This window comes from Cnephaeus nilssonii (genome assembly GCF_951640355.1).
Source record: "Cnephaeus nilssonii genome assembly, chromosome: 12".
Lineage (NCBI taxonomy): Eukaryota > Metazoa > Chordata > Mammalia > Chiroptera > Vespertilionidae > Cnephaeus > Cnephaeus nilssonii.
In genome coordinates, this window is record NC_137083.1 from 60,336,556 (window position 1) to 60,351,549 (window position 14,994).

Below are 14,994 nucleotides of genomic sequence, written 5' to 3' on the forward strand. Positions count from 1 at the left end.
CTATGAAAAACAGACTTTTACTGATACTTCTTCTAATGAATAATGATACTAGAGGATTAAGAACTATAGAAGCATCAGTATATATTTTCTAGAAACTAATGACCAAAAGAAAGGTACAAAAAGCACCAAGAAAAGAACTTAAAAAACAACACAAAAAAAACCACTTCATTTTGCCTGAATAAGCAAAAGAGAAGCTAAATAAGTACTTTAAAACTATAAATTCTAGTTTCATATTATGTGAAAATATGATATTTTCACTGCTTGTACATTTGAAATATATGATTATAGAAGTGTTAAATCTACGCAAGAGTCTGTAAAAACTAGGTGGTCTGCATGCTGAGAAAAGAATTATTCATTGACAAAAGAAGAGACAACCAAGAGTTAAACATACTTTTAAAAAAAACTTTGCTTGTTCATAAATTCTCACAGGAAAACAGGATACAGGTTCTTATTTATAATTATTTATTATAATTGAAACTATAATTACAAAAAACAACAACCCACAATACACTGGATAGCCCAACTATTTAAAAAAGTTTTCCCTCTATAGGCAATCTTTATTAAGACCTCAGATATTCTTTTTGCACAACAGTACTATTTGACTTAATGAAATAAACAGGCTAACTCCTGATAGAATAGTAAAGAATGAGTATGAAGTAAACTGCTTGTTCCAAAAGAGGTAATTATCTTCCAAATCAAAACATGGGATTCTGGCTTTCATTATTATTCTCTGAGGGGTCTGATTCACTTTAATCTCAATTTTACCATATTTCCAAAGGTATGCAATATAGATAGAAATTAAAATATTCCAGTCCTTAACTTTTCTACCTTCTAAATAATAAATCTTAAAGAAAAATAAAATAACCCTAAAAATATTAATTTTGAAGAGGCATTATAGTATTTTCTCAAGCTAAAACACTTGGTAAATAAATACATGCCTTTGGTAGTACTTTTCAAACAATACTCTGCAATTTATTACTTAAGGTCATGAAATTAGTTTTATGTGTTTGAGCAACATTTCACTAAGACAATAAAATACAAAAGAACAGAATAGAGAATATAATAAACTGCCTTAAGAAATTCATCAGTATTTGATTGTAAAATGTTACAGCTTTAGAACTGATAAATCTTCAATAAAACAATCAAATCACTGTATCTCATAAAATCTTCTAATAAACTTTCAAATGAGAAAATATTTGGGAACAGTTCCACTTCAAATAACTGTCAGTTATAGAGTTACAAAGGAGGAGTCAGAAAACTTTTCTTACAAAGTTTGAAACATTTGGGCTTTGTGGGCTATGTGGTCTCTTGCAACTACTGAACTTTACCTTGGTAGTGCAAAAGCAGACATAGACATTATGTGAACAACCTGTGTGGCAATGTTTAATTAAAAAAGAGGGGGCCCACAGGATTCAGCCAGGAGTAGTTTGCTGACCGATGCTATTATGAATTTATTTATACTTCAGAATGCTAAAACCCTTACCTATTTTGATGAATCGACAAGGAAACATCTGCTCATCAATTTTATGCTTCAAGGTGAATGTTTCTTTGTTATAATCATTCTTTAAGCCACTGTGGGGGGAAAAATTAGATTGTCAAATCTGATTTCATAATTTAGTAACTGCACTAAAACTCAGATTAGTACCACCCTCTGATTTTAAGGTTAAAATAATGCTAAAAATATATGACCAAAGTAGTTGAACATGAAAATATAGGTCAAAGCTTGTACATTCATACCATCTGCATTATTACTGTATTCTCTTAATTATGAGAGCTAGTGAAAAATGTTCAATATTAATTAAAAAAATGGAAATCTGTGATGACCTACCATCCTTAATGTATAACTGAATACAACAAAATATTCAAGCAGCAAGAAGAAAATAAAATAAAAAAACAATTCACCCTCATATCTTATAATTTAAACTGGGCCAAAATTTGTCAAAGAATTAAGTTATTTAATTAATGTAAAAGTAATTAGTATAAATGTAATCAGTACTAATGTAATATTTACTTATATACTCTATTGTGCTAATGGGACACACTATGTCACAAATATATTCTAAAACCTCATGGCTTTATTTGTCCATTCCACTGGCTATTTGATTTTTCATTATCTATGAGGTAAATTAACCCTTTCATTCCTAGTGGTCTATGTTGTTAAAACTCAATTTTTCTGAGCTCTTTCTAACTGGTAGGCACTGTGCTAGTCAGATACTTTTTCTCTTTTTAGTCTCCAATTTAGAGTAAATTCACAGAATATTACTTCTGGATAGGGCAACCAATTTTAATGTTTTGTATAAAACCTATATATTTTTATTTTTTACAGTATTACAGATGTCTCCCATTTTCTCCCCTTTTGCCCCCCTCCACCCAACCCCACCCCACCCCAGGTCTTCCCCATGCTATTGTCTATGTCCATGAGCTATGCATATATGCATGTATGTTCTTTGGTTAATCTCTTCCTGTCCCCTCCCACTCCCCTTTACACCATTGAGATCTGTTATTCTGTTCCATGCATCCATACATAGAATCTATATTTTTATAGCAAAGATTATAGCAAAGATTTGGTTAAAGTTGAAAGTATTTCTAAAGTCATTACAGTCCAAAAAAGAAGACTAAAAAATAAGTAGAAAAAGACAAAATTGTATTCTTTCTTGTTTGGTAACAATATTAACTGATACCATTATAATTAACCATTATAATTAATATTAACTTATACCATTATAATATAAGTTATTAGTTAATTAACAGAAAAGGAGCAAAGGGAAGGCTAAATTACACAGGCATGCCATTTGTACAGCTTTACCAGGAAACGGCAGTTGAACACTCTCCAGGTCTGTTCCCCACAGATCACTGGGGAAGGGACTGGACAACAGACACATGCCCAGTAAAATCTGGGTGACGTGGGAAGGTGCTTACCTGTCAGCCATATCTGGAAACAGACTATGGGCTAGAATAGGCATAGCCACTGCAAGCACTGGAATATTTACTATTTAAAATCCTGAACAAAGGGAGTTCCCAATTGCACTTTTGATTCTCTTGTTGCCAGGAGCGAGCTCCCCTGCATTAGCCCACACGACCCACAGTCATGTGGACCTCACACACAATGGACTGATGGACTAAAATTAGCCTGGTGCTGTGCCCGACTCACCTTTGCCATGGAACAGAAATTTTGGACACTGGCTTTGATTCTAGCTCTGCTGAAGCCCCAGCTGCAACTTTTCCAGGACTGGTTTAAGAGAAATGGGACTTTGGAAAATGAGGGAAGTAATTTCATGCAAATAAGCCTTTCTACCAAATCTCATTCTCCCTTAGGAGTCTTAAAAAACTCCTTTTCTCAAGATATCATAAGAATCCCACTCCCACTAACATTGGAGAAATCCACCCATGCAATTCTCCAATAACATTAACTAGAATCTGATGGGGGTTTTTTTGTTTGTTGTTTTTTTTTTTTTAAAAAAAAAAAGCTAACTCAAGCCATAACACTAAAATAAGTCACTAGAAATAGAATAGTGGAAATATTCTTTCTTCCCTTGAAAGAAAAATCAAACCATGCAGATTTAGATACAAAAAGACTAAACTAAGACTGCACCTTGTTTAGAAAACAACTCTTTCCACCCCATAATTATAACTCACCTGGACAATAGCTCTGTCATATTTTCTTCATTCATTCCACCAAAGACTTTAAATTTCTTCAAATTACAGACATGCGTTTTCTCATATTTTCCAAATGTGATATTCTGGACTATAGCAGGCCTTTCAAGCTTCAGAACCAAGTACTAAAAAAAGGAATGACCAAATTATATACTCCTCTTTTTAAAACAAAGAGACAACTTTAAAAGTTAAAATTTGGGACAGATAAGAGAAGTACATATAAGGTCTATTCTGTCCATCCTGCACAGGTAGATTTTTATTTTAATGCTAAAGAATTATATGCAACAGTCTTATATAGGCTACCATAACATACCACTTTTCCCCCAGAAAATACATCTGTAGATGAAGGAGGAAAAAAGAACTAGTAGACAACTTATAATCAAGAAATACCACTCAAGAAAAGACAACAGACTATGAATAACCAAATAAAACAATATTATAATGCAAAAATAACAATTATATTCTGATTGACTATAATAGCAAATTCAATGTTCAAAATCAGTGATAAAATTTAAACCTAGAAACAGATTTACTAATCACTGCTGCATATTTTATAAATTAAAACACCCAGACCTATTATAAATATGTCTAATGTACTCACATTTTCCTACTATACACAGGATAAGATGGGATTATTTTATCATTTAATTAGGAAACACATTTTACATTAGGAAGAATATTTTCAATTATCTATATACACTTAGTGGCCAGATTATTATGATCTCTGAACGCATAATAATCTGGCCACTCATTGTATATCCTATATAATAAAAGGCTTATATGCAAATTGTCCCCTCGACTAGGAGTTCAACCAGCAGGCAGGCCAGCCAACACCCATGTCCCCATATACATACTGAGTGGCCAGATTATTATGCGTTCAGAGATCATAATAATCTGGCCATTCAGTGTATATAAAAGCCTAAGCGACCATCCGACCGGTAGCTATGATGTGCAATGACCACCAGGGGGCAGATGCTCAACGCAGGAGCTGCCGAGCTACAGTGACTTGGCAGTTGCGGTTCTTGGGTGACGCACCCAGAACCAGAGATGAGAGAGCCCGATTCTGGGGTGCATCACCCAAGAACCGCCCTCTCGCAATCCAAGACCCCTCGGGGGATGTCGGAGAGACGTTTTTAGCCCGATCCCTGCAGGCCAGGCTGAGGGACCCCACCGGTACACGAATCTGTGCACCAGGCCTCTAGTAAAAATTAAAAAGGAAACTACCACTGACTGAATACAAGGGGAAAAAGCTATACAGAAAAACAACTCATCATGCTGTAGTGGCTTCATGATTCATATCAATGGGTAATACAGGTGATAAAGGTGATCAGAATGAAGTTGGTGGTCCTACTTCATTCCATATAGAAAAATTAACTCAAAATGAATCAAATTAATCCAAATGGATCCTCTAAGATCAAAGATCTAAATGTAAGAGCTAAAACCATAAAATCTTAGATGAAAATATGAGTAAATCTTTATGATTTGAAATTTGACAATGAATTATTAGATATTGACACCAAAAGTACAAGCAACAAAATATAAAATAAAGAAACTTCATCAGAATTAAAGTTTTCTGTATCAAAGGACACTATCAAATCAGAAAGACAACCTACAGAATAGAAATAATTGCAAATAATATATCTGATAAGGGTTTAATATCTAGAATATATAAAGAATTCTTATAGCCCAACAACAAAAAGATAGAAAACCGAATTTAAAAATGGGCAAAGGACCTCAATAGCCCTTTGACCCAAGAAAATAAACAAATGGCCAATGGACAAGTTAAAAAATGTTCATTAGTCCTCAGGAAAATGCAAATCAAAACCACAATGCAATAAAACTTCACACCCACTAGGATGGCTATACTAATAATCCTATATAATAAAAGCCTAATATGCTAAGTGTCCAGTCAGCAGTTCAACCAAAGAGTAATATGCTAATGATATGCTAAGGCCGCTCAACCACTTGCTATGATGTGCACTGACCACCAGGAGGCAGATTCTCTGACTGGTAGGTTAGCTTGCTGCTGGGATCCGCCCGATCGGGACTAAGTGAGACAGGCTGGGCATGCCCTGGAGCCCTCCCACAGTCCCTCCCCAGCTGGCCAACTTCCCGCGTCCCTCCCCAGCCCCGATCATGCACCGGTGGAGTCTCTCAGCCTGGCCTGTACCCTCTAACAATCCAGGCTTAGGGACCTCCCCCCTCCCCCCAAGTGTACAAATTTCGTGCACCCAGCCTCTATTATAAAAATAAAACAGTAAGTATCAGTGAAGTTGAAAAAAACTGTAACTCATACATTGCTGGTGGGAATGTAAAACAGTGCAGACAATGTAGAATATAGTATGGCAGCTCCTCAAAAAGTTAAATATATAATTACTATATGGCCCAGGAGTTCTAGTATATATAAAGTGAAAAAGGTATCCAAACAAACACTTGTACATAAATGCTAAGAGCAGCACTATTCACAATGGCCAAAAATTGTAAACAACCCAAATGTCCAACAACTGATAAGTGGATGAACAAAAGGGAATATTTATATTATTCAGCCATAAAAAGGAATAGAGTACTGATATGTGCTACAATGTGGCTGCACCTCAAAAACATGCTAAGTGAAACAAGTAAAACACAAAGGTCATATATTGAATGGTACCATTTCCATAAAATATTCAGGACAGTTAAATCCATTGAGGTAGTAAGCAGATTAATGGTTGCCAGGAGCTGGGTTAAGGGGAAAAGGAGAGTGCTTAATTGATACTAGATTTCCTTTGGGATGATGAAAATATTTTGGAACTAGATAGAAGTGATAGTTATACAACACTGTGAATATACTAAATACTACTGAATTGTACCCTTTAAAATTATTAATTTTAGGTTGTGTGAATTTCATCTCAACAAAATAAAAGAATGAAGGTGGTGATGACATGAAAGATAAGATCAGAGCTAATATTTTGTGAGCAGTAAGTCTCTTGTCTGTCACACTGTTCAGATTTTAACATGCATTATCTCATTTTACTAGGAGGAGGAACAGGAGTAGTATTTTAAGGACAACAATTATCCTCTTCATCCTCATTTCACAGATGAAGACATTGTGGCTTGAAAAGGCTAAATAACTTGACTATAGTTACACAGCTAATAAATGACAGTGCTGAGATTACAAATCAGTCAATCAGACTTTGGTTGACACTGTTGGTTGGCTGACCCAACCTCCATTCTCAAGCCAGTTCTTCCTAGCCACCCTGCAGCCAAGAATAAATGTATAACAAATTCTTGCTCATTTATTTTGACTTTTAGATTCAATTCTTGATGGATATGTATTTATTGCCTTTTTATTGTTCATGTTTTTTATCTTATTTTTCCTTCTTTTTAAAGAAGACACTTCAACAATATCATGTAATATTGGTTTGGTGGTGATGAACTCTCTAGCTTTTTCCTTGTATGGTAAATTCTTTATCTGACCTTCAATTCTAAATGATAGCTTTGCTGGGTAGAGTAATCTTGGTTGTAGGTCCTTACTTTTTATCACTTTGAATATTTCTTGCCACTCCCTTCTGGCATGCAAAGTTTCTGTTGTGAAATCAGCTGACAGTTGTATGGGTGTTTCTTTGAAGGTAACTAACTGCTTTTCTCTTGCTGCTTTTAAGATTCTTTGTCTTTAATCTTTGCCATTTTAATTATGATGTGTCTTGGTGTGCACCTCTTCCTCTTGTTTGGAACTCTCTGCACTTAAGTGTATTTCTTTCACCAGGTAGGGGAAGTTTTCTGTCATTATTTTTTCAAATAGGTTTTTAATATCTTGCTCCCTCTCCTCTCCTTCTGGCACTCCCATGATGGGAGTGTTGGTACACCTGAAGTTGTCCCAGAGGCTCCTTATACTCTCTTCATATTTTTGGATTCTTTTTTCTTTTTGCTCTTCTGATTAGGTTTTTTGGGTTTTGTTTGTTTTGCTTTTTGTTTTTGCTTCCTCATCTTCCAAATTGCTTGATTTGATTCTTGGCATCCTCTACTCTATAGTTGGTTCTCAGTAAATTATTCTTAATTTCAGGTAGTGTATCCTTCATTTCTGACTGGTCCTTTTTTACATTATTGATGTTCTCACTAAGTTCCTTGAAGTCCTCACTAAGGTTCTTGAAGTTCTCACTAAGATCCGTGAAAGTCTTGTGAAGATCCTTGAGTAACCTTATAATAATGGTTTTGAACTCTGTATCCAGTAGTTGGCTTGCTTCCATTTCTTTTTGCTCTTCTGATTGAGTGTTTTTTGCTTTCCTCATATTTCAAATTATTGATTTGATTCTCGGAATCCCTGTAAATTATTCTTTACTTCAGTTAGTGTATACTTAATTTCCGACTGGTCCTTTTTCATTGAAATTCTCACCAAGATTCTTGAAAGTCTCATTAAGTCCCTTGAAGCTCTCATTATGATCCTTGAGTAACCTTATAACCATTGTTTTTAACTCTATATCTAGTAGTGTGCTCGCTTCCATTTCATTTAGTTCCTTTTCTGGAGACTTCTTCTGTTCTTTGTGTATTAAGTAGAGCTGCTATGGCTCCTGCAATTGGTAGAGTGGCCTTATGTAGTAGGTGTCCTGTAGGGTCCAGGGGCTCAGCCTCCCCAGTCACCTGAGCTGGGCACTCTAGGTGCACCCCTTTGTGGGCTGTATACACAGTCTTGTTGTAGTCAAACCTTGATAGTTGTTGGCATCACTGGGAGGAATGGACCATCTGTGTCTACATTGGAAGAGCTGCTGTGCAGGAGACACTCCTATGGAGCAGGACTTGCTTCAGTGGGGCTTTGGTGCTCACTGAGTCTGTCCCTTGAGTGTGTTGCTTGTGGATGTGTAAAGGTGTAATACAGCATGGTCTGAAGCTGCCCACTGGGATACCTAGCTCTGGGGCCTCCAGGGAGGTGCAAAGTCAGCCATTGCCTGGGGCCATTCAGCATGAGCTACAGAGCCATCTACAGATGGCTGCTACTTGAGTTGGATTTGGAAGTACCCAGGCAAGGCCAAGTTGTCCTGAGCCTCTTATTGATAGGCCTGGGGCATGCTCAAACCAGCTGCTGCTTGTTTGAGAGATATTAGGAAAGCCTGAAGCCTGAGCCAAGATAGGCCATGCCTATGGAAAAGCCACTGCAAACAGTTTGGGTGGGTCTGCAAATTGGATGGGGTGGGGTCTCAGAGAATCACCAGGGTGGAGAGAACAGTGTGGGCCAAGGTGATAGAAACTCAGATATAGCTGCCAGTCAGTTCTGCAACGGGAGAGGTCTTAGCATAGGAACAATGACTCTTGAAAGCCACCTGCGAGTTGTTGCTTTGATGCCAGACAATCCAGTTGCTTCCTGTATGTCCCTGGGTCCACCCGCCCCCAGCCATTGACCCAGGGCTGGAGCTCAGAGGAAGCAAGTCCGTGTAATTTCATGTGCTGGCCCTTTAAGAGAAACTACCTGAGTTTCCAGCAGCCTCTGGGTTACTTGGCCACAATCCTTGCTGGTTTTTACAGGCCAAAGTTATGGGGACTTCTCTTCCCAGTTCTGGAACCCTGGGCTGGGGGGTCTGGTATGGGGCTGGGATCCCTTGCTCCTCATGGCAGGCCTCTGCAGCCACGGTATGTCTCCTGATTAAACAAATGCCACACATGGATATTGGACCAGCCTGTTCCAAGCCTCCGTCCCTCCTAGCAGTCTCTTAGGGCTTTCTTTCATACTTCTCTGGTTGTAGGACTTCCATTCAGCCAGCCTTCAGAAAGTTCTGAATTATGGTTGTTCTGTATTTTAATTGTAATTTTTTAAAAATATGTTTTACTGATTTTAGAGAGAGAGGAAGGGAGAAGGATAGAGAGACAGAAACATCATTGACCGGCTGCTTTCTGCACACCCCCTACTGGGGATCAAGCCTGCAATCTGGGCATGTGCCCTGACTGGGAATTGAACCAGCTGAGCTTAGTTGTCATTTTTAAAAAATCTATCTTTTATTGATTTTTTTTTACAGAGAGGAAGGGAGAGGGATAGAGTTAGAAAAATCAATGAGAGAGAAACATCAATCAGCTGCCTCCTGCACACCCTCTATTGGGGATGTGCCCACAACCAAGGTACATGCCCTTGACCAGAATCGAACCTGAGACCCTTCAGTCCATAGGCCGACACTTTATCCACTGTGCCAAACCGGTTAGGGCAGTGGTTCTCAACTTTCTAATGCCGCGACCCTTTAATACAGTTCCTCATGTTGTGGTGACCCCCAACCATAAAATTATTTTCGTTGCTACTTCATAACTGTAATTTTGCTACTGTTAATGAATCGTAATGTAAATATCTGTGTTTTCCGATGGTCTTAGGCGACCCACAGGTTGAGAACCGCTGCTGTAGAGCCTAAGACCATCGGAAAACACAGATATTTACATTACGATTCATTAACATATAATATATTAACATAAATTATATTAATTAAAGTGTATTATACAATACATACAATGATCTTTTCACAAACTTAGACAAAATACCATAAAAACAGGTAGAAATTATTTAAAGTGCATATATTTTCTATTTATTCCCTCATTTAGCAAGTAACTCTTATTCTTATTAATATTCTTCTTATGGTTCATCAAACAGAGAAAGAATAACATCAGTATCAGTGTATTACAAAAGCGAAAGCACCCCCCCATACACACACACCCTAAGTGTATTAAATAATCACTATAGCTTCTTTGACCTGTTTAGATTATACAAAAGCAGAATGTTTGATGTTTGTTAAACAACTTTAAATGCTCCCTCTAACCCCAGAAAGCAAAGTATATTACCTAATTTTCCTTAAACTACCTTGGAAGGAGCTTATAATTATAAAAGAGTTGTGATCTAATCTTTTTAAAGCAAATATCAAGACATCTGTAACTGCCCATGCAAACATTTTAACCAATTCTAAAGTATGCACCAGTCACCTTGAAATGCATGTTTTCTGTGGCAGTATCAGTCTCTCCTATGGAACGTATTTGATAATGGAGAATGATACAATTACTATCCTATCTTAAAGTATTTATGGGATTTTCATTCATGCTACATTTACTCCCTACTAGTAAAGATGATCCAGAATCAATAACAATGTTTCCTCATTAGATCTCAAGATATATGCTTCCTACTACAATGAACATGGCCGTAATTTTTTTTCTGTTGATAAAAATTACAAATAATTGAAAATGAAAATAAAAGATAAAAGTATGACTGAAATTTAAAATAAATTAAAAATCACCTAAATTCCATCATCCTGATATAACCACTACCACCATTTTGATAATTATTCAAATTCACTCTCTATGCACACACACATACTTTACAGATAGAATATCATAAATGTTTATTAATTGAAATAACTTTTTAGAATAATTTTTTCTCATTTTCCTCCCTCATCTCCTCCTCTCTTAAATAACCAATGCCAACAACCAGATGTGCATCCTTACATTTCTTTTTTCTTGGCTCTTTACATCAAATGCAAATATACATACATACATAGCTTTGCTTCCCCTGTTGCCGGCGGCAACCCTGGCCTGCTCTCTCAAGCTCCATTCTGCAGCCATTTGTTTGAATTTGTTTACCTTCCATAACTGAAACTTTGTAGCTTGAGTGGAGGCTTAGGCCTGGCCAGGGCAGGCGGAAAGCTTGGCTTCCTCTGTTACTCAGGAAACCTTGCTCTCTGTGGCTGTAGCCATCTTGGTTTGGGTTAATTTGCATGCTCGCTCTGATTGGATGGTGGACGTGGCTTGTGGGTGTGTCGGAGTTGTGGTCAATTTGCATATTTGTCTATTATTAGATAGGAATACGTATAACAGTACTGTAAGAAAGTGCTTAACAAAATATGAAATAATAGTTATTGGAATGGAATTAGAGGACGGACAATAGATGGGGCTCACAAGAGGCTTCAAAAGGTTGTGGTCAATTTTCATTTTAAAAAATGGTTGATGAGTAAATTGGTATGTGTTTTATTATTTTTTTATATTGTATACTAGAGGCCCAGTGCACGAAATCATGTGAGACCCAGACCCTCCGCGCTGGCAGTACCCCAGACCCGCCCTGCAAGAGCCGCGGGCCCCGCCTCAGCCGCACCAGCCCTGCCAGCCCCGTGAGTCCCGCAGCGCTGCGTGAGCGGCAAGCCCCGTCCCAATGCCACGAGCTGTGGGGGGGGGGGGGGGGGGGGGAGACCGAGAGGTGCTCCAGCACCTCCTGGTAACCAGTTGTTTGGTCGTTCTACGTTAGGGTGTGACAGCCACAGGTCTTTTATAGATAAAAGCTGTGTCTATTCTTTGGACACCAAGGAATGGTGTTTAATTGTGTCTTTGTAATGAAACATTTAAACACCAGGTGATTCAAAAGATATGCAAATAGTAAAAAAATAAAAGAAAAGAAAAAATAAGTATAGAGACTAGTTTCCAAGAATTACAGTAGAATAAAAAATTAAAGTAAGTTTTATTTATTCATCTGTTTTTCCTATGAGAACATTAATTCTTCCTCAAAGATAAGGACATAATGTGTTAATACTGAAAGTATATAACAGAAAGAATACTTACCTTGAAATCCAGATGTCTACAGACACCACTTTGTTGGGAGCTGCCCATTGCCTTCACTAGCAGAAAGAGGTGGACAAGGAACCCGGAAGGCTGGTCAACCTTGAAGGCTCTGGCAGGGGTCAGAGCCAAGCACCCACTGTCTAGTTGAGACAAAGGGAGCTGAAGCAACTTCCACCTTTTAGTCTAATGTAAATCCTTGCTGATGGGCTGTCATCGAGCTGTTATTGGAATTGCCTGCCTAAGGGCTATGGGTGTATCCCAAAACCTGAATAAAAGGGATAGCAAGGCCAGAGCAAAGAGGAGTCCTTCCTCTTGAGCTGGGCTCCCGCCTGGCCCAAAATATTTCCAAATTAATATTTTCTTGTCTAGTCTCTTTCATTTGCGTGCGGCCTCCTCCAGAGCCCAAACCCTGAACCTGAACCCTGAACCCTGAACCACGCAGGACATGGGGGGAATACTTGCAACTGGCAGCCCAACGTGGGGTACTCACAACTGACGTTCAACATGGGGCACCCACATCACTTGTCAAGGAAAAAATTTAGCTCATGTTCCTGCTGTCATCTAAATATGCTACTTCAGAAAAATAACAAACTATATTAAGTTTATTTTCCCCTAAAGGTAGTCATTGAGTCACTGAGTCAAAGTTCATCTTACTAACATTTCCCTAAACATACAGAGAATGACTTGAGTTTCATTGCAGACATCACAACTTCTGCTCAGATCAGTACTCCAATCAGTTTTACTGCTCAGAACAGTAACAGCACCTTAACCAGTTCTTTTTATTTATTTCATATATATACTAGAGGCCCAGTGCATGAAATTCGTGCACGGAGGGGGGTTGTCCCTCAGCCCAGCCTGTACCCTCTCCAATCTGGGACATCCCTCTCACAATCCAGGACTGCTGGCTCCCAACTGCTTGCCTGCCTGCCTTCCTGATTGCCCCTAACCGCTTCTGCCTGCCAGCCTGTTTGCCCCCAACTTCCCTCCTCTGCCGGCCTGGTTACCCCTAACTGCCCTCTCCTGCAGGGTTGATCACCTCCAACTGCCCTCCCTTGCAGGCTTGGTCCCTCTCAACTGCCCTCCCTTGCAGGCCGGGTGCCTCCCAACTGCCCTCTCCTGCTGGCCATCTTGTGGTGGCCATCTTGTGTCCACATGGGGGCAGGATCTTTGACCACATGGGGGCAGCTATATTGTGTGTTGCAGTGATGATCAATCTGCATATTACTCTTTTATTAGATAGGACTAGAGGCCCAGTGCACGAAAATCGTGCACTGGGGGGGGGGGGTGTCCCTCAGCCTGGCCTGTGCTCTCTTGCAGTCTGGGAGCCCTCGGGGGATGTCTGGCTGATGGCTTAACCCTTTGCACTTGCTTGCTTTTTTCTCGATTCCTTTATTCTACTCGGGATTTAATTTTTTAAATACCCCAGATTTTACAAAGCGCGGCAGTAGAATAAAATATTGGTTTCTTTTCATACAAACTTATTTGGATTTTTTTATATTTCAAATTATTGATACATTCAAAGAGTATAAAAATAGCTGCTACTGATGCTAACCATGTCGAGTCACACTCGACATCTGAGTGCAAAAGGTTAAGCCAGCAGTCAGACATCCTTAGCACTGCCGCAGAGGCGGGAGAGGCTCCCGCCACCACCACTGCACTCGCCAGCCATGAGCCACCATAAAATAGTCCACCAGGGGGAAGCTCCTGCATTGAGCGTCTGCCCCCTAGTGGTCAGTGCGTGTCATAGTGACTGGTCGTTCTGCTGTTCAGTCGATTTGCATATTAGCCTTTTATTATATAGGATAGAGGCTTGGTACAGGGGTGGGGGCCAGCTGGTTTGCCCTGAAGGGCGTCCCGGATCAGGTGGGGGTTCCCTTGGGGTGTGGGGCGGCCTGAGCGAGGGGCCTGTGGTGGTTTGCAGGCCGGCCACGCCCCCTGGCAACGCAAGCGGAGGCCCTGGTATCTGGAATTTATTTACCTTCTACAATTGAAACTTTGTAGCCTGGAGTGGAGCCAAGCCTGGGGCTCCCTCCGAGGCTGGTAGCCATTTGTCTTGGGGTTATAATTGAAACTTTGTTGCCATAAGCGGGTGGGCCCGGCCAGGGTGTGCGGAAAGCTTTGCTTCCCCTGTTGCCGGCGGCAACCCTGGCCTGCTCTCTCAAGCTCCATTCTGCCACCATTTGTTTGAATTTGTTTACCTTCTATAATTGAAACTTTGTCGCTTGAGTGGAGGCTTAGGCCTGGCAAAGGCAGGCGGAAAGCTTGGCTTCCTCTGTTACCTAGGAAACCTTGCTCTCTGTGGCTGTAGCCATCTTGGTTTGGGTTAATTTGCATACTCGCTCTGATTGGATGGTGGGCGTGGCTCGTGGGTGTCTCGGAGGTGTGGTCAATTTGCATATTTGTATATTATTAGATTGGATGAAATGAAGGGAAAGGGAGAGAGAGATAAAAACATCAATGATGAGAGAGAATCATTGATCAGCTGCCTCCTGCCTACTGGGGATCGAGCCTACAACCCGGGCATGTGCCCTGACAGGGAATGGAACTGTGACCTCCTGGTTCACAGGTCAATGCTCAACAACTGAGCCACATGGGCTGGGCTTAACCACTTCTTTTTAGTTAATATTTCTCTCAAAAGGATCAAGAAACTTGGTTTTGTATCATTAGTAATCCAGAAAAAATAGAAATTAGATTTTAAATGTTTCAGTAGACAGCAGTATAAAGTTTATGTTTCATCAAATCCCACACTGCATTTACCTATGAAATAAAAATCCTTCCAAAATTTAAACAAGC

General features: G+C 39.4%; 1 protein-coding gene across 3 annotated transcripts in view; it reads right to left on the reverse strand.

Annotated features, from left to right (window-relative positions):
* The window catches only part of MKLN1 (muskelin 1), a 330,653-nt gene that overhangs the window by 124,099 nt on the left and 191,560 nt on the right, over positions 1-14,994 (reverse strand). For all 3 annotated transcript variants that reach the window (XM_079785914.1, XM_079785913.1, XM_079785915.1), the window contains 2 exons: positions 3,637-3,779; positions 1,484-1,572 (listed from right to left, as the gene is read on the reverse strand). In XM_079785914.1, the coding sequence (XP_079642040.1) occupies positions 1,484-1,572; positions 3,637-3,779 (232 nt within the window). The remainder of the gene's footprint in view (positions 1-1,483; positions 1,573-3,636; positions 3,780-14,994) is intronic.